Raw genomic sequence first — 23,453 nt, forward strand, 5'->3', positions numbered from 1 at the left:
ACAATAAACGGGACATACCCCGTAGTCAGAGAAAATCAAAAGTCTCCCTAATACAAGAAGACCTATATCAAGATGTTAAAACAAATGGAACAAGTGCGTTTGTCTATACATAATAAACTTAATCTTGCTAATACACTCTATTACAGAAAATTGATAATATTCAAAAATCAGCTTGTTCCTAGACAGTCCGATGCAGTAATTGTTATAGCCAAACAAACAAAAAATTTTCTTGAACACCTGATGTGGATCTGTCTCTAATTAAAGAGTCAGTAATGCGCGGCAAAGAAGTGAAACGTTCGCGGAAAAGAGCCAAATCACGAATATGAGCCCAAACTTAGAAGATTTTCTGCAAGAAAATAACAAATGAGCATTTGACTCAGTCTCATTTGAACATAAAGGGCAAAGAGAATCCTTGTTAAAAAGAAACAGCTTTATCAAGAGTAAACAGCCGATTTTTTTTAGCAAGCCATCGAATGAAAGACATCTTAGGGGGATTGTTGGGTTCCATATAACAAAACACCTACTAACAGTAGGCTTGACACCTCTAATGTATTCATAGACTTTGCCAACAAGCAATTGTTCATTGGTGCTTTAAGATTGAATCCTCTTTTTGCCCTCTTCCATACTTAGTTCTTTGGAGATAATAAAGTCCCTTATTTAAATGATTTTCTTTATCAAAATTGAATCTGATGAAGAAGTATTATAATTTCAAACATCACTCCCTCTAAAATAGTAATGGTGAATCCAACGAACCTATTGAAAATCTTTCTTTCTTACAAATTGTTTTGACTATATATCTTCCGTCTCCAATAAACTCGTTTGCCTTTGGATTAGGTATGTGACAGACTGACAGGGAAGACAAGGGAAGCCCTTCTTATATTGTTATTGTGAAATATGAAATGGAGGCAACTTTATCTAAAACAATTATTACAGCTTTGATTATACCGCAATATTTCTCACGTTTTATCATTTGTTTTGTTTATGTTCTGAACATTTAATTGGTTAACTCGCGAACCAGTCAACATACTGATTTATAGTTTATTAATCTAATCACGATTGAATAAATAGTAATTATAATATATTTAATATAATGTTTTTTAAGAAATATATTTCTTAACTCTTATATTAGATTAATAATATATTTAATCACAATTGAACAACATGATATATTTATATTAAAATATATATTAAGTATTTTTTTAATATATATATATATATGTGATAATTTAATTAGAACATAATAGTATACAATATTTTTTTTTCACATTATCATCTTATCAAATATTATAATATATGATAAACTCGTCTATTTTTATAATACTTATTTTAAAAATTATATCTAAAATAATTTCTAATTATATTAACTGTGTGAAAGTCTTTAAACTTTAGTAAATAAAAACTATACTTAATAAAAATGTAATAGTAAAAGGTGAAACTATTGGTCATAATCACAAAACACACACAATAAAACGTGATAAACATTTTTCTACTCCCTTTTATATTTTTTTCCTATTTATGTTTGAAGAGTATTAGCAACACATCCTCTTATACGTTATTTCCAACTAACTCTTTTTTATTAGTTTAAATTTATTAAAAATTACAAAATTAGAATAGATATTTATTAAATAAAACATGAGATTTTTAAAATTTTATGATTTTGAATAATTTTAAACCAATAAAAAAATTGTTAGAAAATGTATTATTAAAATTTATCGTTTATGTTTTAAAATATAAAAGTTGACATTAAAAAGGTTGTATTTGCTTTACTGATTGTTAAGGCTTAGCTTCTCAAATTGTTGGTTAATTGAATTTCAATTTAGGTGTCGGCATAGCTGGTTTACACGGAGACAAACCAGTTAAAAGTTGAAACCACAGAATCAGAAATACTATGTGCATGGTTTTAGCTCACTATCTTGTGAACACGAATATACTAAAAGTACGGATGAGCGTATGACTACTTTGTACTGATAAACTGGGTGTGGTTCAAAGTCGGAAAGTAGGCCACCATTTATTGCCACCTACCGTAATCCGTAGCTATGTAGGTCAAAAAAGTCTGTTTTGTTTCTGTCAAACAGACTTCTGTGACTTGTACGCTCATTCACGTTATTTACGCTGCTGCAGTTGAAATGGATGTGAAATAGGTGGGAGAGAAAAGAAATAAAAAAAAATTGCTAGTAAATGTGTTTAGTAGAGTGAAAAAATGAGGGGGGAGTATTATTTAACAAGTTGATTGTTGCTGGTAGGGGGTTAATTTAATTGGTTTGTTAATGCGGTGGTGCATGACATGATCTATAAGTGGTGCACAATTGCACATACGATGAATTAATAAAGGCCAACCAGTCAACAAATTATGTTGAGAACAGAGAAAGGTGAGAACCTAAGCGCTGACGTTAATTAATTAACATCTTAGCCAACGCTGACCTTAATGTTTATTTCTGTATGGGCAATTTTAGAATGACCAAAAATAAGAAGTTTGTGCGCGCAATTCAGTTGTTTATCGGAAAACAAGCTGCTTGCCACTTTTGAATAGGTCGTACTCATTCATTAGATAATTTTAATTTCCTAGTTATTAATTACGGATGCAGTGATCTCAGAAACCCCAAGACAAATATATTTCTTTCTGCAACAAATCTTATATAAACCCTGTTTGACCATTTTCCTTCTGGATTTTTCCCATTTGTACGTCCAGGTCTTGTTACTGTTTATTTTGGACGTTTTGCATCTTCCACTCCTTGACCTTTGAATTTCCATTTTCTGTCAAGGTTGTAAAGGTAAACTGCCTTTCCCTGATTAATTATTACATTCACAAATCTTTTTCTCCAAGTAAATTAGCTCCTTTAACGTAAGTGAGCGACAGAAAAAGATAAAAGATTAATTTACATAGCTAATAAAAGAATGTATTCAACATCATTAAATATGACTTTATTCGAGAAAATTACACATTTATTGTTAAGCAACTTCACAATGTTAGGACCTTTCAAAAAAAAAAAAAATACAGTGAAATTAGAATACGTACTATTAAAAGACAAACAAATCATGTTTCTAGCTTTAACTAGAATGTCAAGATTGTATTCTTACAATCATGTCTTTGATTTTATTCTCTCATAATTTAACCTTTATTATTGAATGATACGATATAAGTTCGTTTTGGTAAAAAAAAAAGTATTAGAATGAAATAATTTTAGAACTTTGAATTTAATATATAACTTTTAAATATTCATTGTAAGATTATTTTTTAAACTCCCAAATTATTTTTCAAAACTAATTTGAAAAATAAAATTATATATTAGAAAGCCAGACAACATTGATGCTAATATTCTCTCAATATATAAATTAAAATAATCATATCAAATGAGAGTGTTTTTAGAAATTATTATTCAATGAAATTGTTTTTTGAAAATTTGCTTCCACAAAATTCTTTTAAGGATTTTTTTAATCACTTACGAGTTATATCTCCCCATCCATCCTTTTTTTTAAATTAAAGTTTAATATTTCTCTAAAAAATATTAATAGTTCAAGATAACCTAGTTATTGTCGTCGAAAAAAAAGATAACCTAGTTATTAAATAATTTTATCAACATACATATATTTAGTTAGAGTGGTTACCGTCATTAGTTATAGAAATAAGAAAAATGTTTTTTTTTTAATTTTTGAAATATGACCATCCATAGTAATTTAAGGTTAATTAGCAGTTTTCATCCCTAATAATTTTATTTGAGTTCCTAATTCATAAAAGATATATGTGTAGTTTATTAAAAAAAAATTGAAGTATGTGTCTATAAAATATATAAAAGTAAATAAATAATGAAAATATGTTGTAAAATTAGAGCAATAAATATAAACAGAGATAAATATTTATTTTGATTCTAAGAGTATGAGATAATGATATATCAATCTTTGAAAAATGAAAATTTGAATTTAACTTTTAAATATGTAAAAAGTGTGATGGATTAATCTGTGTATAATTTAATAATAAATTGATTATTTAATTTTGTAACCTAATATTGAATTAATTCTCAAAAATATAATTTATTATTATTTATAATTTAATAAAAAACATAATTTCACAAAATTAAACACTAAAAATTAATTTATCACACTTTTTACTTACTTCTTTTGATAATTAAGAATTTTTCATGGTGTCAATCCTCAGCATCGAATATTTATCCTATAAACAAGAAGGAAGTTTAATGTTTTGCGCGACGCGGATATTTTTAGATGTTTTGTGGCATTGACCAATCTCCACGGTCGCCTTGGTCCGCAAGGCTACAATTGCATCTAGAACAGAACATACAGAAGTTATGAAAAGGGCAAGCCACCAATGAACAGAACTACCACTAAAATCTAAAACCAGCAACAACAAAAAAGGGGTGAAAAAGTTGGTTACTATATGTCCTTTCCCCATCATGAAAGAGAATTTATCAGGGTAATAATTTTTTTAATCAGAATATTGATGTGTAATATTGATTATAAATTTTACAGAAGATTAATTTTCGTTCAAAAATCATCAGATAATTTGTCATTATTATGTTTTAATTAATTTTACTTTATTAAAAGTTATTAATACAAATAATTTGATACTTAAGTTATTTAATTAAAGTGTATGATTTGATGTTCGACTTAGACATAAAATTACCAATAAAAATAATATGATATCAGATTGCTCAAAAATTGATAGACTTGGTGAAAGAAGATTATTTAGGTGCTTTAATAAGAAATCCTGAATTTGATTACACAAGAAAATATTTCAGAAATATACAATCTTATCTGAGTTAAAAGAAATTATTATCATCAATAAAATCCTTCTTTCAAATCTAATTGGATATTTATAATTTATTTTAAATCTAAAAAGTTGAATATATATGAATAAAAACTGACTGAAATGGTAAATACTTACCCTTTGTTTAGATTGAAGAAAAGAAAATGGAAGAAGAAAAAAAAGATGTAAAATTTGAATCATAAAGAAAATGAGAAGAAAAAAAATTAAATTTTTGTCTCGATATGTAAAACTTGTTCTCTTTCTTTATAACTAAATAATAAAAAATTTATGGTTATCCGGATTTTCATTTCTTTCCTGTTTTCATTTCTTTCATCCAAATTCCAAACATACCATTAATAATATAATACTAGTAACTAGTAATTTATCTTCTGATAATTGTCACCTTATACAGGGAGTATTTGTGTTGCAGCTCCCTGACGAAGAAAGCACCAAAAAAACGAGGTGTTAGTGTTAAAACGTTGTTACTCTTGTCCCCCAAACCCTACCAGTATCGTAATCCAATACGTTTGTTGAATTGAATCAGCAAAGCATGAAATGTCAACGGTCTCTGTCTTTACCCTGCCTTTATCACGTCCACCCATCCCCCCACATAAATTAAACCCACACTCCCTTTCCAAACACAAACACAAACACAAACACAAACACATCGCAACTCAAGAAATGAAACTAGCTTGGTCACCAGAGAGAGCATCCAAAGCATACATCGACACAGTCCAATCTGTAAGCCCAATCATTCAACTTTTATTTTAGTTTCGTTACCTCCTAATGTTGTGTTCCAGTTCTAACTCTTAATTAATTTTCGTGTTGTGCAGTGCCAGGTTTTCCGCGAATCCGGAGTGGCGGAGTTTATTTCGGCCATGGCGGCGGGGTGGAACTCGCAGCTCATAGTGGAGACGTGGTCGCAGGGAGGACTTATTGCCACCAGCGTGGGATTAGCCGTGGCGAGGTCTCACACGTGCGGAAGACACGTGTGCGTAGTTCCCGACGAGCGGGCGAGGTCGGAGTACGCGGAGAGAATGGGCGAGGCGGGCGTGACGGCGGAGATCGTGGTGGGGGAACCGGAGGAGGTGATGGAGGGTTTGGTCGGCGTGGACTTCTTGGTGGTTGATTCTCGAAGGAAGGACTTTACGCGTGTGCTGAGGCTCGCAAAGTTGAGTAATAAAGGTGCTGTCTTGCTCTGCAAGAACGCTAATTCAAACTCCAAGGGTTTCATATGGCGGAGCCTCGTGGCGAAAGGTTCTTCGCGGCGTGTTGTTCGTTCGGCGTTTCTTCCTGTGGGGAAGGGACTTGACATGGCACACGTGTCTGCCTCTGGAGGTAATAATAGCTCCGGACATAGATGGATTAAGCATGTTGATCAACATTCAGGGGACGTGCATTTTATTCGACGATGAATGATTCTTGTTTCTTATGTTCAGTTTCACCGCCATATTAACCCATTTTTCTTCCCTTTTGTAAATACAGGACTATGTGTATGGATGTAGTATATATTACAAAATTAAAGGATTAATGTTTACTCGTCGTGTTACACGGTGAGAAGGAGCTAAACTCAATATTGTTTATATTGCTTCTTTCTCTCTTGTAACTCACAAATCATTCATTTCTTTATTTACTTATGAAATGTATATATAAACATTCCTTGCTCCTTTTTCTGTCTTTTCCTTTCCTTAATTTGCAATTGCCTGTTGTGTTGTGCTCTTCTGATTTTGGAATGGGTTTCTGACTTTAATGGTTGGTCTGCAACACCATAAAGGAAACACGATTCCCCTGCAGTTGGGTTAGAAACAGTTATACATTAAAAGTTAAAAGCAAGTTTACCAAAGTTGTTGACGCGTTAAGATGAAATGTCTAATATTCGTTATTTCTATTTGGAAAAAGTCTTATCAGCGTAAAGGTTTTGGCTCGTTGCGAGTAGTCAACTCTAGGCATCCACTTAAAAACTTTTGAGATACTTCCTGAAGGCTGGCTGCTGAGTTCTGCTTCTCGATTTCATTGAATATCAGATGATTTGGTGCTTCAATGCTCGCAGCACAGAGAAAACACTAGAATTGAGACTGGGTGGGCATAAGTCATAAGATAACCAAATTGAAAATAGCATATAACAGAGAACATGAAATACAATTGTAACTTCCGTTTGTTAGGATCATTTAATTAGTTAGTCCTCATACCCATCTTACATAAATACATGTTGTATTCAACAGCTTTTCATTTCATTTGATCAATAACAATTATATTATTTTACAAAACCCCGTTTCTTTACTCGAAGCTCTGTGGTGTTTGACTTCATCCAGTTTGAGATAACATTATATCTTTTCTCAAAGTTCCGATAGCATGTTTGATAAAGTAATGGCAATTTGTCAGTAACAGTGAACATACAGAAAATAAAAGAATTACAAAATTATAATGCATTTTGATATATTTTTTTACAGTATATCTTTCATTGACATTAGCATTGAAAGAGGCATCTACATTTATTGTTCAACAATGTATTCAACAGTTAGTTTGGGAAAAATATATCAGAATAATTTTAGAGATTAAAACATGTATTTAGGATTTTAAAAAAATCCAAGTTATGAGGCTGCATTCATTGTATTTATTAGCATCATGTAACGAGATGTTAAGACCTACATCAGTATGTATGGATACTCGAAGCCATGACCTCAATCAGATCCCCCTTGCCAAATCAAGTAATTATCGATAAGCCAAAAGTTACTATTGTTAACAAAAGAGCAACACACCGAATTAGTTTTTAAAATGATAAGCATCAAATTTAGCCCATGTCTCACTTTCACAATTGTCAATCAATCTAGTTATTGAAATAAGCATCACCAATAAATTTAATTTCGAATATTACAGAATCAATTAATCTAATTAATGAATTTGACAACAATTATCAATTTAATCGTTGAAGTTAACAGCTAGTATTAATGAATTGGTCGATGACGCTAGTAATTAAATTGACTAATGTACAGCAAAGTCAAGGAATAAATTGATTGATGCACAGTTGCACAATAAATTTAAGAACCCAAAATAACTAATAGTAGTTGCTAAAGTCAGTGATTAAAATGATTTAGAAACTAAAATAAATAATAATTTAAGGATTAATTTCTTTATTTTTACAATTTTTAGGATTAAAAATTATTGTTTATTATAATTTCAAGGATTGGTATAATGGTTTACTCAATAATAGCGACAAACTTATTTTGTTCAGAATTTTAAACATGATAAATAGTTTAAGGAGCTGTACTCATTACAAGATTCACGAAAATGTTGAGTCCATTACAAGCTACATAGAGAAGAGAAGGGATGTGAATCATATGATGCTACTATATGTCTAACTTGAGGCATTTTTCTCACGGAGTGACTATGTGCTCTGTAGTGTAGATGGGAGCTCCTAAAACACCATACAGCAAAATTGAAGATAACCTTTTAACAAATATGATAACAAATAAGGACTTCTTCGAAACTTCTAAGTAAAAGGAACGTCAGTAATTCGCTGCTCTCTTTCCAAAATTCTATCATCGAGTGAAATTCCTACGCTAGCCCCACCTAAATATTTTAGTTGTAATCTAAAGAGTATGAAAGAGTGTGTTGCTGACATTTTTCTTAGATGAAAAATCATCATTCATCATATATAAATATCAATGATGAACCTACATAATCCTCAAGTAGCAGAATGGAAACTCACCTACACTAGCAATCCATCCTGAGAGGTCTAAAGGTGCCAAAGCCTCCAAAACCAGCAAAAGAGTCACCAAACCGACCAAAGTCAAAGAGAGGATCCCTGGGCTTTTTAAATCAATCAAATACTTGGCTTCACAATTCATGCATGATAATGGAACAAACAGCATAACAGTTCTCAGGTTCAGTAGCTTGTCCGTGCTACCCATACCATACAAAAACAAAATTGGTAAAATCATTTCAAAATAATTTACGGGAATTTATTTCTGCTGTATATTGTTTTATTATTATGCTACTGTCTCCTATCATTAACTTGTTTATTAATACAATATGCTATCTAATAGGATTTTTAATATTGTTTTTAGCTAAGCAAAATTCATATATAAATTTATGAATATAAGCCATTATGAAAATTTAAAGGTGATATGTAGTTTATTAATCGAATAATTACATAATTTAAGTTTTTGTAAATATTTTCAAAACTTGTTTGATTATTCTTTACTTATTCTAGGATACAATACAAGCAGCACAAAGCACAAACGCAATATGGTGGGCCCCAGCTTCGGTTAGGATCAGAGGACGGTTCACCCCCACCCACTTTTGGGAATGAAGAATTTCAGTGCATAGAAAATACTAATTAGTATAAATACAAAATTTAAAATCATATATAATTTCAATAATTAGTACACTGCTTCTGTAAAGCACATTCGTGTGGCCAAATCCGGAAAAGAAAACTTGCAGTATTTGGAGAGCTTTAATTCAATTTTGGAATTTGTTTGGACAATTCTCCAACACGTCATGAATCATGATTGAATCGTTTTCGTTTAATTTAATAACAGTAATTGAAAAATCTAATTTAGTGCAAGGGGTATTAAACTCTTTTCACATTCAAAATAAGTCCTTTTGGTTCTTTCTTTGTGGGTGCATACGCTATTCATCATTCATCGTGATCAATCAGCAATCGGTGGCTGTGCTCGTCGTCTCTAAAGCCATCATCGATCAAGCGTGAGAGGGTAGCATAGCATAGCAAAGCAAAACAAACATGTCTATGTCCGATTCCGATTCCTCTTCTTACGCCGGCGCCGACTACAAAAGTTTCAAGCAAATTAGCCGCGAGCGTAAGCCCCCTTTCCCTTCATAATTTATTCTGTTAGACGTTAGTCGTCGATGATTGGTCACGCTTTTCAACTAATTCCTTTTCGGTACTATGCGCCAAAGATAATAATAAACTCAGTGTCGAAGTTTATTATCTTTTGCGCATGCCGCATGGTTTCTTCTACTTTTGGACTTTTATTATTAGCTACATGACAATCATGGTTTCGGAGGTTTTGGGTATTGATTTTGGACTTTGGAGTGTGGTTTTTGGTGCTGCACAATGGTTGGAAAGGAGTGATCGAGTTTTCAGGATGATTTTGCTTCCGTTGCCTATTCCATGGGTTCTCAGCGAATGATTATTCCAGGGTGATATGTATAGCATGATGGAAATTTTAATCACATGCCTCGATCATTTCTCATGTAGGCACAATATCATAGAATGTTCCATCATAATGTATCTAGAGAATTAAGCTATGTGAAGGATGAATCCGTCTTTGCATTATTGAGAAAAAAACACCAGTGTGAGAGAAACTGGTTTTTATCTGACAAGCATACATTCGGTTTGTCAAAATTGTTTGTCTAATGGGACAGTTATCAGATGAGAGTAGGGATCTCAGCAAGCAACACTTGAGTAGCCCAACTCACTACGGCTCATTCACATAAAAAGCTCAATAACATAAATTCAATATTTAGTTAACAGGATATCAATTTCCATAATCAGTAGTATTAGTTAACAACCCAATAATATTATATATAATCAAATAATGAAGAGAAATCCAATAGTCAAAGGGAGAGATTGGCAACTAAAATGCATGTGCTGTCCACCCCAATAAGTTATCTTATCCTTTGCTCTTGTATTTCTCTTATTGTCTTTTGTCCAATGTCCAAGTAAATAGAACGAAATAGAAGAGGGAAAGTTGCATGATGGACAAAATTGCTCCAAATCATTTACAGATCAACTTGTTACTGTATATGTCTGTGAATTTCTCTACGATTAGTATTTTAGAATTTAGTTTCATCACCAAATACAATGTGGCACTGTTTGGTCCTTTGCATTAATGGATAGACCGAGTTAAACAAGTCTTGAAATATGGAAGTACTTATTTTTGGATATATGCTATTTTCCCAGCCTTTTGCCAGTATTGCATACTTTTTGGGTTTTACTTATGTTCCTTTTAAAATTTTAATCGTTTGATTGGAAAAACTTGTTTAATTTCTGTTTACTGACTTATCTCCAGGATTATTACATGAAATGCTGAGGTCAGCAAAAACAGGGGATTCCAAATCAACTTTGAAGGTATATGATGCTATTAGTTAAATGAATTCTACATTGATACATTTATCTTTTCTCTCGATACAGAAGGAGTGAAGGACTCACCCTTCTGTGTTACTTATTTGAGGTTTGAAGTTTACAATCAATTAGATAATTCACGTGTCTAAAGTGCCTGCTTTATTCATTGGATCTATATTGGAGCTGGGATCATTGTGAGTAGTATTTAATCAGTTCCTTCTAGATATCTATGCTAGTATGCATTATGTTTTGTGGGCTAGTTTCCATGCAGTAAATACAGGTAGATACACATGCATGTTGGCAATTGGCATACATGTAGCAAGTATAAACGTATTTTAGATCTGAGTGAAGTATTGAAGGTGAATTAAAGAAACTAAGAAGTACCAAGTAAAAGATGAATTCAATGATTACCATCTTATACTGGTTCATGGGTTGCTTGCCTGCAGGTATTAATAATGGATAAACTTACTGTAAAGATAATGTCTCACTTATGTAAGATGACTGATATCAATGGTGAAGGTGTTTCATGTAAGCAGTCATTTTTCTTTCTACTAAGAACCATTAATTTTTTTCCCCATAATTTTCTATTATTTTAATGTGCCATGATGTTTTAATAGCAAATGACAAGTTTTATATGTAAAGTCAAAGTTATTCCCCCTCACGTTCCGTTACCTCTTGGAAAATTCAAATTTCCAAATTAGGGTAATTATTCCCATCCCATCCTCTCATTACCTCTCTTCCAAAAAGACTCTAGGAGTATGTTTGGCAGCCACTTCTCTCTTCTAGAATTAAATATTATTTAGAGTTTGATGCTAGTTTCTTTCCTTTTGAATTTGACTTGAAACTTCAAATGTTTCCATACTTGTCAAACTTGACGTGCTTATGCTTAATTTCATGCCCTTGCTATGACAGAAGTTTGAATATGTTCTAATTGTTCTATTAAAATAAATAATTTTATTAATTATTAATAATTTAATATTTAATTCAGTTGATAGGACAATAGAAGAGAATTATTTAGGTAATAATTCATTGTAGGTTTTGTACAATTAATTTTATTTCTTGTATAAAGTTGCTGCCTTGTGACCTGGTCTTCATAGGTTCTAGTTGTGGAAATAGCCTCTCCACTCACCTAAATATGTAGGGGTGTTAGGAGGTGCCAAATGTAGCTCATTTTGTATTTAGATTACTTTAAAAACCTACACAAAGCTACTGCAAGCATTTTTAAGTCACCAATTATCTTGTTTGCTTTTGTCTTGTTTTCTGGATTTGTTAAAGATGTCGTATCCTTCTTTGTTCATTCTTTATTACTACTAATTTTATCAAAATAAACAACTCAAAACTATATAATAAAGTAGCACAGGAGACACAAGAACACATTTCAAGCTAATCCAAAACAAAGAAATATGCAACTAACATCAAAATAATGAGTGACTTAGAAATTAAGGTTTTGGAAAAACAAACTGTAAAAGTTGATATAGAATTGTAGACACTGACAAAACAGAGAAAAAATAATCCAAAACCAACAAGATATATTTTAAAGGGGAAAAAAACATAAAATTGAACTTTCAAGAATATAAAGGAATTAAAAAAGTGAAGTACAATTTGCATTTTAAAGATGCTCAGCACAGACAATCATAACAAATGTTGAAGATTCATGGCTATTAATCAATTGTCATTGATAATAATGATAAGATGCAAAAAGTACATAGTGTATTTTCTACATTGTAAAATTTTAAGTGCATCCCTCTTGAAAAGAATAGGAAAATAAATATTTAAATATGAGTTGTATGGTACTTTCATAAATAAAACTATATATGTCTGAATAATTCAGCTCAATTTTTTTTGGATCAGTTTTAAAATCAAAATTGGAAAGCTGTCCAATAAAAAAAAAATTCAATTTTTTTTGTTTTTGATTTTTCTATTTGGTTTCCGCTGTTTGTATTGGACTGCATTGGTTTATGAACACCTTTGTGAGGAAAGTTTATTTACATAATGGTGGGAGCCTCATCCATTAAGCCTCCTTTTATTTAGTTCTTTTTGTTGTATGTTGTGAAATTTTGCTGCTCTTTTTTGTAGTGGGTGAAGACCTATACAAGCAAAGGCAGCCATTGCCCACCTGGGATGCTATATATTTCATCCAGCCAACCCGAGAAAAGTAATACATCTGCTCCTCGTTTTTGGTTCTACAATATTGCAATATGTTTTGAAGTATGCAACTAATGTCTTGATAAAATTGTAGTTTACAAAGCATTTTGGGGAATATAATTTGGTTGAGTTTTGAATTTTGAAAGCTTTACTTTGTTGCTTTTGTTTTAACTCTTTTCCCCTCTTAAATTATCTGGCAATTAGTTTCCCTTTTGTTTCATTTTTATTAAACTGTTTCTTTATTTAATTTATCCTTATGTTTACATCCAAATATGTCATGAGTTATTTCTTTACTTTTTATTTCTGTTACTTTTTGTTCTCTACAAATCACATGATGGTGCATTACTTTGTCTCTCTATCTCTCCTAATTATTCATTTATCATGTAAATTGTTGAATAATTAATATGTGGCATTCTTTTGACTGTGGGACATTTTCATTTAGCCTTGATGTGGAATTTAGTTATATTTCTTCTCTGTTTTTTTTAGTTGGTCCTCATTTAGTGATTTTCTCTCCATTTTTGTTGGCAGTGTAATTATGTTTTTGTCAGACATGTCTGGAAGGACACCCCTATACAGGAAGTTTGTGGTGGTCATTATAATATCTCTCTTGCCTGTAATTCATCATGGCTTCAGCAACTTATTTGTTTTCACGTCTGTTTTATTCCATGTTATGTTCCTGTAGGGCATTTGTTTTCTTCAGTTCTGCTATTTCCAAAGAATTAGTTATGGACATTAAGAAAGATATGGAGGTGTTGACTCGATTAGGTGCATTGAGAGAGGTGGAGATATTTGTTTAAAAACCAGATTGTATTTGAATTAATAATTATTCCCAATCAATGACATTGCTTATTGTGATTTTGTCTCTCATTTGGATGGCATATGCAGATGAATTTGGAGTATTTTCCCATAGACAGCCAGGTATGTGGTTGCCCACTTGTACTTCAATTTATTCTGTCTTCCATCTATAATATATCTCACCTTTTTTAGTATGAATATAATCATGTTCCTTCCTTTTTGGTTGTTAATAAATCTCAAAACTTATGACATGTAGAAGTGTTCATTGTTTTGGTCCAGTTCCACATAGACATTAATGAGTTTCAAGTGATGATTCAGGATTTTCTTCCGGTTAAATTAATTAGAATCTATTAGCTGTTGAGAAAACCTTCCCCAAATATAAACTAAAAGTGGTGCTTTAAACTCTGAATAAACTGAGCAAGCAAACTTTGCTGAATTTGCAGAGTTAGAAGCTTGATGTGTAATAAATTTAAGTACTATCCAAGAAGTGAAAAGTTAACAACCAGAAAATGTGGATTAGGAAGCCCATCTATGCAAATTGGAAATTTTGATCATTCATGTGTATCTTCTACATTATCTTATTAGGAACTCAACATTCACGAAGCTGGGTTGTTGATATCCTTCCATTGCGAAAGTCAATTTCTAATTGTGCCTGTTAGGAATTTTTTATTATTTTCTAATGCATCATCATTCCATTATTGGATGCATTCAATTTTGGGGTGTTTTTTTGTCATGTTAATGCAGGGTTTCATCACAAATAATGAGAGGGCATTAGAGGAGCTGTTTGGGGATGAAGAGAATAATCATAAAGGTGTTACGTGTTTGAATGTTATGGCAAAACGGATTGCTACAGTTTTTGCTTCTTTAAGAGTACGTGGATACTGCTCTGTGACAAGGATACAATATATTGTAGATGCTTTATAATTGTTCAAACATGTGATTAAGAAGTCTTCTGAAGCATGTAAATGTTTTTTTAAGGAATTTCCTTCTGTTCGCTTTCGTGCTGCCAAGTCCCTAGATGCAACCACAATGACTACTTTCCAAGATCTTATTCCTACAAAGCTTGCTGCTGGAATCTGGGACTGTCTTGTGAAATATAAAAAAAGTATACCTAATTTTCCTCAGACGGAGACCTGTGAATTGCTCATTCTTGACAGATCTATTGATCAGGTTTCTTAGCTCCATTTGTTGGTCATTGACATGTAATATTCTTTTGACAGATGGTCATGTTGTTTACAGTGAGGTTATTATTCTGATTTTGTAGATTGCTCCTGTGATACATGAATGGACTTATGATGCCATGTGTCATGATTTGCTGAATATGGAGGGAAATAAATATGTTCATGAAGTAACTTCTACAATTTTCCCTTGTCACTCTGAATTTTTGTGTTAACTCTCTTATACATAAACACAAAATCTACTGTATTTTTAAGGTTCCTGGCAAATCCGGTGGTCCAGCAGAGAGAAAAGAGGTTCTTTTGGAGGATCATGATCCTGTATGGCTCGAACTTCGCCATGCTCATATTGCAGATGTACGTCCTGCTTTTATGCCTTTACTAGATCTAAGCAACATGAATACCTTTTGATATTGATGACCATTCCAGGCTAGTGAACGGCTCCATGAGAAGATGACCAACTTTATTTCAAAGAACAAAGCTGCACAAATACAACATGGTTCAAAGTGAGTGATAATTATCTGGTGGTTTCTCAGGAATGGCATTGTTATATAAGAGGATATTGATGCTGAGCTTAATGGTTTAGTCATTATCAGAAATTAAATATTTGGCTAATTTTTTAATTTGTATATTTATTTTTATAAAACTGTATGTTTAACTCAAATTCATTCCACACTGTGATATGAAAATTGATACTTTGCCATCTCATGGTTTGCTCTGTTATTGCATAATCGCTGAGTTTTATCATCCATTTTGCAACAGCTTGCTATCTGTGAGAAGACTTCAAATACATTCCCTTCTGGTTTGCACCACAGGGATATGACAAAGGAGCAAATGATAGACGGCAAAGTATCAGTTTTTTGTTCCATGGGACAAAATTAATTTGGATCAAACCATAGTCGTGAAACTGAAGTTAAACTTAGCTTCCATGCTGCTTATATGGTTTTATATTACAAAATAAAGGAAAAAACTTGAGGCTGGCTATATGATAGCAAAGTAAACCATTAGATTCCACTTTGTATTGTACCATGACAAGGAGAATATGGGTCAAACTACCGTCTGGGATATGTAATTGCCCTTCATATTAAAGCTTTATGATCTGAGAATCTGAATTTATATCCAACTCTGATAATTTTGAGTGTTTGATGCTCAAAATAGTATGATAAACACTAGCTCAAGAATATGGACCATGTTGGAAAGAAACTTTGTTTCTTGGATGGCATGTCAATGGTTTTGTTTATCTATGGCTATTCAATATTTAGTCTTATTCTTACCTCCACTTACCACCTGAACTTTCACAAATAGCTTAGTTGGTACCATGTCAAAATAATGTTTGTCCTGCATAGTGTATTTTAATCACTTTGAGCTTCTTTGGCTGCCTGGCCTAAACGTAGTATTGAGCTCCTCAAGCATAATAATAGATGTTTGAGCAGACATTTGTTGAGGGAAGTTTTGCAATATTGCCGTCACTATAATATTTAAATTATAAACATATATTTTGGGGGGTAATTTCATATTCAAAACTATTTTTATCTAGCTCTAGGAATTATTATGCAAGGACTGCAAGGATGCCATGTGTTGTTTAAAACTCCCTGTTTTCTATTGAATCATTTTAAAATCATGCTGTTGTGTCAAATGTTCAAGTCCTTGATTGGAAATTAAAGGCATATTTGTTGTTGTTGAGAAATTTTGACCTTTTATTGATTTAGCTAAGCCTAGATTTATTGTTTGATGGAAGTGTTTCTTTATTAATCTAGTTCTCGTCATAACAAACTTAAATTATTGAATTTTGTTGTATTTATAGAAGTAGCAGTGAAATGTCTACAAGGGACATACAAACCATCGTTCAAGCACTTCCACAGTACAGTGAACAAATTGATAAGCTCTCCCTCCATGTAGAGGTTAGTTCTTTTGTAATGCAATTTTGATACAACTTGTTTTTCTTATAATAATTATATGATATGGTTTGCACAAATAAATGTGCTATCTACACTCTGAAGCTGCCTAGAAGAGGTGTTCTACAGTTAGCATTTTTCCTCTAGGAAAAATCTTATTGTAATCTCTGGTAATGCCGGGTTTTTAATTTCCTGATTGGGTCATTTTAGCTTTGTTTGTCCTGTATTACGACCTCCCTGTTTAATGATGCAATATTATTGCTTCCATTCATGATTCTTGCTGATAGAAGATAAAATAAATAAAATTTTGCACTCAAGTTTGTTAGATATTTCTGAAAGTTAAATTTTTTACAGATAAGAGTTAATTGTGTGTCAACGAATATAATAAGGTTAAATTATTTTCTGGTCCTTATTGTTTAAAAACTACTATCAAGTTTTGATAAACTTATAATAAGAGAAAAAAATGAATCAAACTTAACCTTAAAGTGAAATTAACTTAAGGGCTTCTCAAAAGTTGAGGTGAATATGTTTATTTTGACTTATGGGAAAAATTTATCTCTTTGTTTTTTTCTCCTGTAAATGTTTTTTTAAAAGTTTATCCAAACTAACCCTATAAACCGGCCTATAGTTTCAAAAGGAAAGTCCAGTTATTATTTGGTTCTAGTTAATAGGGGGCTGTTAAGTCCTCAACTCAAGTATACAGGGAATTGGAGACTAATTTAACCATTAAATGAGACGGAGAATCTGATTATGATCATGTGTGCTAATTCCATAGCGATATAAACAATGGGCTTCTTTGTTCAGATTGCAGGAAAAATTAATAGAATCATTAGGGAGTCAGGACTACGGGAACTTGGCCAGCTGGAGCAAGATCTTGTTTTCGGAGATGCAACAACAAAAGATGTGATCAAATTTTTTACCATGAAAGAAGTAAGAAATTCTGTGAGGGAAAGGAAATGGATCTTATACCTAATCAAAATGAGAAAGCTTTTCAGTGCAAGACATGAGATTAGACATGCAGCTTTTTCACTGTTTCAAATTTTAAATTTCATAGAAATGTCTCAATTTATGCAGGATATAACCCATGAAAATAAGTTGCGCCTGCTAATGATTCTTGCATCTGTTTATCCTGAGAAATTTGAGGGAGAAAAGGGTCAGAATTTGATGAGGGTATGGTTTCTTTCTTACTGGTTACCAACTTAATTTCCACTTGCTGTTCATTTTGTATTTTAAATATAAATATGCTGTTAAATATACAATTCCTAACAACTACGATGATGTTATCCAATTTTTACCTTTCATATGCTTCTCAGCTAGCAAAATTGACAGAAGAGGATATGAACATTGTGCCCAATTTCAGAATGCTTGGAGGACAACCAGTAACCAAAAAAAGTTTGACCGCTGCTTTTGGTCTTAAGTTTGATATCCATAAGGTAAAGGTAGTAATTTCTAGATAAAATACGTGGTTTTTCAACATAACGTTTTGTATGAAAATTGTTCTTTTAAGTTGTCAGAAGAAGCATGCTGCAAGGAAAGAGCGTCCTGGTGAAGAAGAGAAATGGCAGCTATCACGCTTTTATCCCATAATAGAGGTACAACTTAGGTTCATAAGATCTAACGATCTTCCCACATAAAATATGCATTCATTCACTGATGAAAATTTCACTGAGAGGACAGCATTAACATATTACTTAAGTGTTTACAATGTAGTTGTTCCTTTGAAGATTCCGACTATAATTCTCGCTGCAAATATGTGAAATAAGCAATCTGCTATTCACTCTTCTGATTTTTTTTAATATCATTGTGATTGTGCAATGTAAAGAAAAATAAGGCAAACTCCATTTTCCATATAATGACCAATTTTTAATTTATAGGAATCTCTTTATGATGTCCTCGTGTGTGATGAGTGGATGTTTATTCAGGAACTCCTTGAAAAACTCATGAAAAATGAATTGTCAAAGGAAGATTATCCATGTTTGAATGATCCAAGTCCATCTTACCAAGGCTCACCTTTTTCTGGTCCTGTAAACCAAAATCCTCACTCAATGAGATCAAGACGGACACCAACTTGGGCTCGACCACGAGGTTCTGAGGATGGATATTCAAGGTTTAATTTTCTTTCCTCATCAGTATCCAGTAATCTTTTTTTGGTGTAATCAGTATCCAGTAATCGAATTGCTTCTGATGAGATCAGTTTATTATCGCCCCCCCCCCCCCCCCCCCTCATTCTGAGTTGTTTAGACTTGCTTTAGCTTTTTATTACTACTAGATATAATAAGTAGGGAAATACCAGTCTCTGTTGAAATTGTCAACTAAGCGGCACTTTCTGACGTGTATATTTTTATATTTTTGTGATGACATACAGCGATTCAGTGCTTAGACATGCATCAAGTGATTTCAGGAGGATGGGGCAACGAATTTTTCTATTCATTGTTGGTGGAGCAACCAGATCCGAGGTTTGATATTTTTATATTTATACATATAAAATGAGATTGTATTATTCGATACCCCTCTCTGATATTTCTGTTCTGATACTTTATTTCAATTTGAATCCTCAGCTTAGGGTTTGCCATAAGCTTACCGAAAAGCTAAAGAGGGAAATTATTCTAGGCTCATCAAGTATTGATGACCCATCACAATTTATTACGGTATTGAAGTTTTACCTTTTTTCTATGCCAAATGCAATGTGTTTCTTAACCAGGAATTGCCTTGATCATTCTTCCATGCTATTTTTCCTCTGTTGCAGAAATTAAAGACGATAACGACGCATGAGATTTCATTAGATGATATCCAGATATGATGTTACGGACTTGAGAACTAGAAGATGAGCCTCTGGTTACTTGTAAATTATATATATTTGTGTTGTGATCATATAGTTTAATCATCTTGATGTTACAAATTCTTTGGAAATTTAACTCCTTGTCAACAGACTAACAGGAATAATCTTCATTGGTTACTAACGAGAATAACTTTAGTTTTCAGTGAACAGATTGGTTTAGACAAGAAACCAGTTAAACTAGAGAACACTTTGTTGTAAACAATAATACTTTCAACTCGCTAAAATCAATTTAGTGGTGGGAATTTGAGTTTTAGATTCAAGCTTCATTGTTGCCATGAAAAATACTTTCAACCATAATATGCGAATATATTAAAAAACATCAAATGATACTCATTCTTGATTTCGAATGCCATTGTATTGCGTCATGAATTTTTTAAAATATATTTTTATTTTTTTTATAACGGTGGTGATAACTATCTTTCCGCCCCTCGAAATGATACTCATTCTTGATTTCGATGAGCTTAATCTCAAACGCACTATTTGTGGTGCTGAAAAAAAAACACTTTTACATCAAGCACCGTAAGGCACAAAATGCATGTTAAATTTTGAGTTTAACGGTGATTGACCGAGAACATTTCATAACATATTACGTGGTTAGATGACAATAAAATTATTCTAGACAATGCATGTTTTATCTCTTAAATTTTAGTTATTTATTTGAGAAGTCCCGTCATCAAATTAAGGCATATATGTGGTTATATCGTCGTTAGCACTCCTAACTAAATGCATACTATGCCTAGAAACGTAGAAGTATATATATGCTTCTTCAATCTTCAGGATCACAACTGCGAAGTACTTTCTCCTATTGAGATAGCATGTTTTCAGCCTTCCTCTTTTTGAGCTCACGAACTAATTTATCGACATATGCAATGTATTTATCGACATCAAATTTTCTTTTGCAGCCTGCATAGTTCATATATCGAATTTTCCCATAAATGGGCCGCTCTTTCCACCCCTGAAATGCATCATAAAAATTTAAATGCCAAATCTAAGAATTCTGTTAGTTTTTTTATTATCAAATCTCAAATCACTTGTGCAGAAAAAGTAATTACCACAGTCTACAGAGATCAAAAACACTATATACCAAAAAAATTCTTCCTCGACATTCAAATTAAATTGTATCCAATGAGAACAATATAGGCGAACCTGATCATGAACCCCACATATTGACCACATGCAGCCAACATAACCATTTGGATCTCTCCCATCTAATTCATACTACACTCAGGCGAAATAGCAGTCATTTTTACAAATTGTAATATCCTTCATCTCATGAAAACAACATATGCAATATATTATTACAGATTACTTCTCTATGTTGACCAAAGTTTTGTATATTACCTTGTCGTTTAAATATAGAGATATCTCAAGGGCTTCTTCAGGTCCTCGTGTCCACTCAAGTATCTTCTTTGCCCAATACATTCTGCACATGAAATTTTATAATTGAGGAAACAAGCGTATTTACATATAAGGCTCCCCTTGGAAGCTATTTTTATACTGCAAGAGATACGGAGAGTCTCTGATAAGCATCACGTGAAATAAGTAATAAAATTCCACCAATGAAATAGAAATCCAGGAGGGGAATAAAATAAAACATTTCAGAGATCGGGAAGACTTCGGCATGTCTAGGAAGATATTCAGCAAATATTGTAGTGTCGTTTAATGTAAGAAATTGTTCATACTGTTTCTCTACCTCCACACATACTACGCACACAAAAACTCGGCTAGTAGCACAGCATCAGTTTGTCAACTATATATATTCATGGCACATTTTTTGAGTTGTGTTTTCCCTATATCGGTCTATAATTAACTTTCAAATAATGGTTTCTTGTTTTAAGTTTCTATTTGATATACTGAACATCACTCTTTGTGCATGACTCACTTATTTACTCTCACTAATGCAGGCTTATCAATCAAAATGAAGGGAAGGAGAACCTGTAAAGATCAAGTAGAACTGCAATGGGGGAAAAGAAAAAAGAAAGGAAAAGTGTTGATGGATTCTCTTCATTGCATGATAACATGTACAATACAATTAGAATATGCAACATAAGATTCTTTGCAAAGCAACAAAAAGGAGGCAACAGGAATTCATCAAGAAATTACTTACCGCGTAAAACCATGCATTTTCCCATAGTGAACCATCTCCAGCTGAGAAGCATTCCAGAGCTGATATTTGCAACAAAACAAAATAATGTTTAAGTATTAAGGCAAATGCCAAACGAGGCGGTAAAAAAACTCAATGATTTAGAAAGAGCTGAAGCATAATAACGCATTAAATATTAATAGAGGCATTGAGAAACTTTGAACTTTAAGAGTAGTAAAGTATTATACGAAAGAAAGTAAAGAGTCTTTGAAGGTATCAGGTTGTTTCAATAGGGGAATTATTATTATCCATGAAAGATTGGCTTACAGGATCAGCAGTCAGTGTCTTCTCCAACTGCTCCCTCCTGCAAATCCAAAAACAGCATGAGCTTGCAAACAAACAAAAACATTAGTGTTAGAAACAAACAAATGTGACTCACGTGTAAATATGTTCTCGCTTATCGGTGGCATGTTCGATTAAGGTGTTCTGAGCCCAGGCCCATGCTCCTTTTAATGAATCATAATGAGGCTGGTACAAGATGTTTATCAATAATCACCATTTTTTGGAAGAGAAGAACATCAAATAACAGAGAGAATCAAGTGCTGGGCAAGTAAACAAACTTGAGGATGTGAATTTTGCTGCTTACCTGCTTCTAAAGCACATCGCTGAGCAGATATCTGTCCAAAGTGCAAATAGGGTGATAAGCCAGAAAGCGCATTGGGGTCGCAAGGGTTGTTGCGGTCAAGGGAATAACCTTTCAACCTTTTTAGTTAAGAATCCATTTTTAATTCCCATTAATACTTCACTTGCCGCAATTTCCCCTGGCTCACACCAACCAACTTCAGGAACCTCAGCTCCTCTCCTAGAAATTTGCCAAATCAATCACATAAAGTCAGGGTCCGCACATCCACATGATTTGTTTTGTGCTTATAGAACAACTCTAAATCTAACCTTAACACTTCACCAATGAGAACATCCCAGTCAATGTAATGATTCTCAGTAGCCACCCACTTCCTAGTTGGTGGTTCAACTTCAATGTCAGGGAAATCAATGAGATAGTCCAATTGTCTCTCACACGTTGGTCTCTAAACATCCAGTAAACGACCGGACCCGAACCCGCTTCTCCGCCCAAACCTTCTTTCAGGGTCCGAACCAGACCCGCCTGGACCGTCATCGGCGACGACGCTGTGGATGCCATCGTTCTACCAAACGTTTCGACTCCACAAGTCTTGGAGGGAACTTCAACAGTTCTGTGTGTGGCTTCAAACCAACATACGTGGTTCCACTCTCTGTCTGACACGTGTATAGTACATTTATTACATTGTTTGCCATTGGATCTGGGCCCAAATTAAAGCTGGAGCCCTTAGGAGATGGGTCAATCTTCAAGGCCCAAATTAAATGATTCGATTTTTCTAAACAGAGAAAAAAAAACTAATTGAAATATTTTCAAATTTTGATTGCAGTGATTTACTTCTTGAGTTGTGAACCGGTGTCAATGTACGATTTAGGCTTTATAACTATTTTGAGATTCTCAATTCAGTTACATATATGGACATGAGCGTATTTCACTTGAAATCCTGTTTGTCCAAAAAGCAAAAAAAAGGACGATGAACATGGGTATGGTGCTGAACTGAGAAACAAAAAGACAATTTTTTTAAAAATTTATACTCGTTG

General features: G+C 32.9%; 2 protein-coding genes and 1 pseudogene across 8 annotated transcripts; 2 read left to right on the plus strand and 1 right to left on the minus strand.

Annotated features, from left to right (window-relative positions):
- Positions 1 to 5,169: 5,169 nt before the first annotated feature.
- On the plus strand, positions 5,170 to 6,436 carry LOC114423979. The gene is made up of 2 exons (XM_028390872.1): positions 5,170 to 5,500; positions 5,593 to 6,436. Exons 1-2 carry the CDS (start codon positions 5,315 to 5,317, stop codon positions 6,172 to 6,174), a joined length of 768 nt encoding a protein of 255 aa, XP_028246673.1. The 5' UTR covers positions 5,170 to 5,314; the 3' UTR covers positions 6,175 to 6,436.
- A 2,739-nt stretch (positions 6,437 to 9,175) lies between these two features.
- On the plus strand, positions 9,176 to 19,962 carry LOC114423989 (SNARE-interacting protein KEULE-like). Of its 7 annotated transcripts, XM_028390878.1 has the most exons (21): positions 9,178 to 9,579; positions 10,795 to 10,853; positions 11,294 to 11,375; positions 12,924 to 13,002; positions 13,521 to 13,571; positions 13,675 to 13,771; positions 13,878 to 13,910; positions 14,532 to 14,657; positions 14,766 to 14,957; positions 15,052 to 15,135; positions 15,221 to 15,319; positions 15,392 to 15,468; positions 16,767 to 16,863; positions 17,662 to 17,787; positions 17,932 to 18,027; positions 18,171 to 18,290; positions 18,372 to 18,449; positions 18,780 to 18,964; positions 19,223 to 19,313; positions 19,416 to 19,505; positions 19,604 to 19,962. In XM_028390878.1, exons 1-21 carry the CDS (start codon positions 9,504 to 9,506, stop codon positions 19,655 to 19,657), a joined length of 1,992 nt encoding a protein of 663 aa, XP_028246679.1. In that variant the 5' UTR covers positions 9,178 to 9,503; the 3' UTR covers positions 19,658 to 19,962. The 7 variants fall into 7 exon arrangements, with proteins under 7 accessions (XP_028246684.1, XP_028246679.1, XP_028246692.1 ...); XM_028390883.1 differs by lacking the exon at positions 13,521 to 13,571 and having other exon boundaries at positions 9,176 to 9,579; positions 18,732 to 18,964; XM_028390891.1 differs by lacking the exon at positions 11,294 to 11,375 and having other exon boundaries at positions 9,510 to 9,579; positions 13,521 to 13,581; positions 18,732 to 18,964.
- A 295-nt stretch (positions 19,963 to 20,257) lies between these two features.
- Positions 20,258 to 22,977, minus strand: LOC114397479 (annotated as a pseudogene).
- Between the last annotated feature and the right edge of the window lie 476 nt (positions 22,978 to 23,453).

This window comes from Glycine soja, chromosome 1, assembly GCF_004193775.1.
Source record: "Glycine soja cultivar W05 chromosome 1, ASM419377v2, whole genome shotgun sequence".
Classification (NCBI taxonomy): Eukaryota; Viridiplantae; Streptophyta; class Magnoliopsida; order Fabales; family Fabaceae; genus Glycine; species Glycine soja.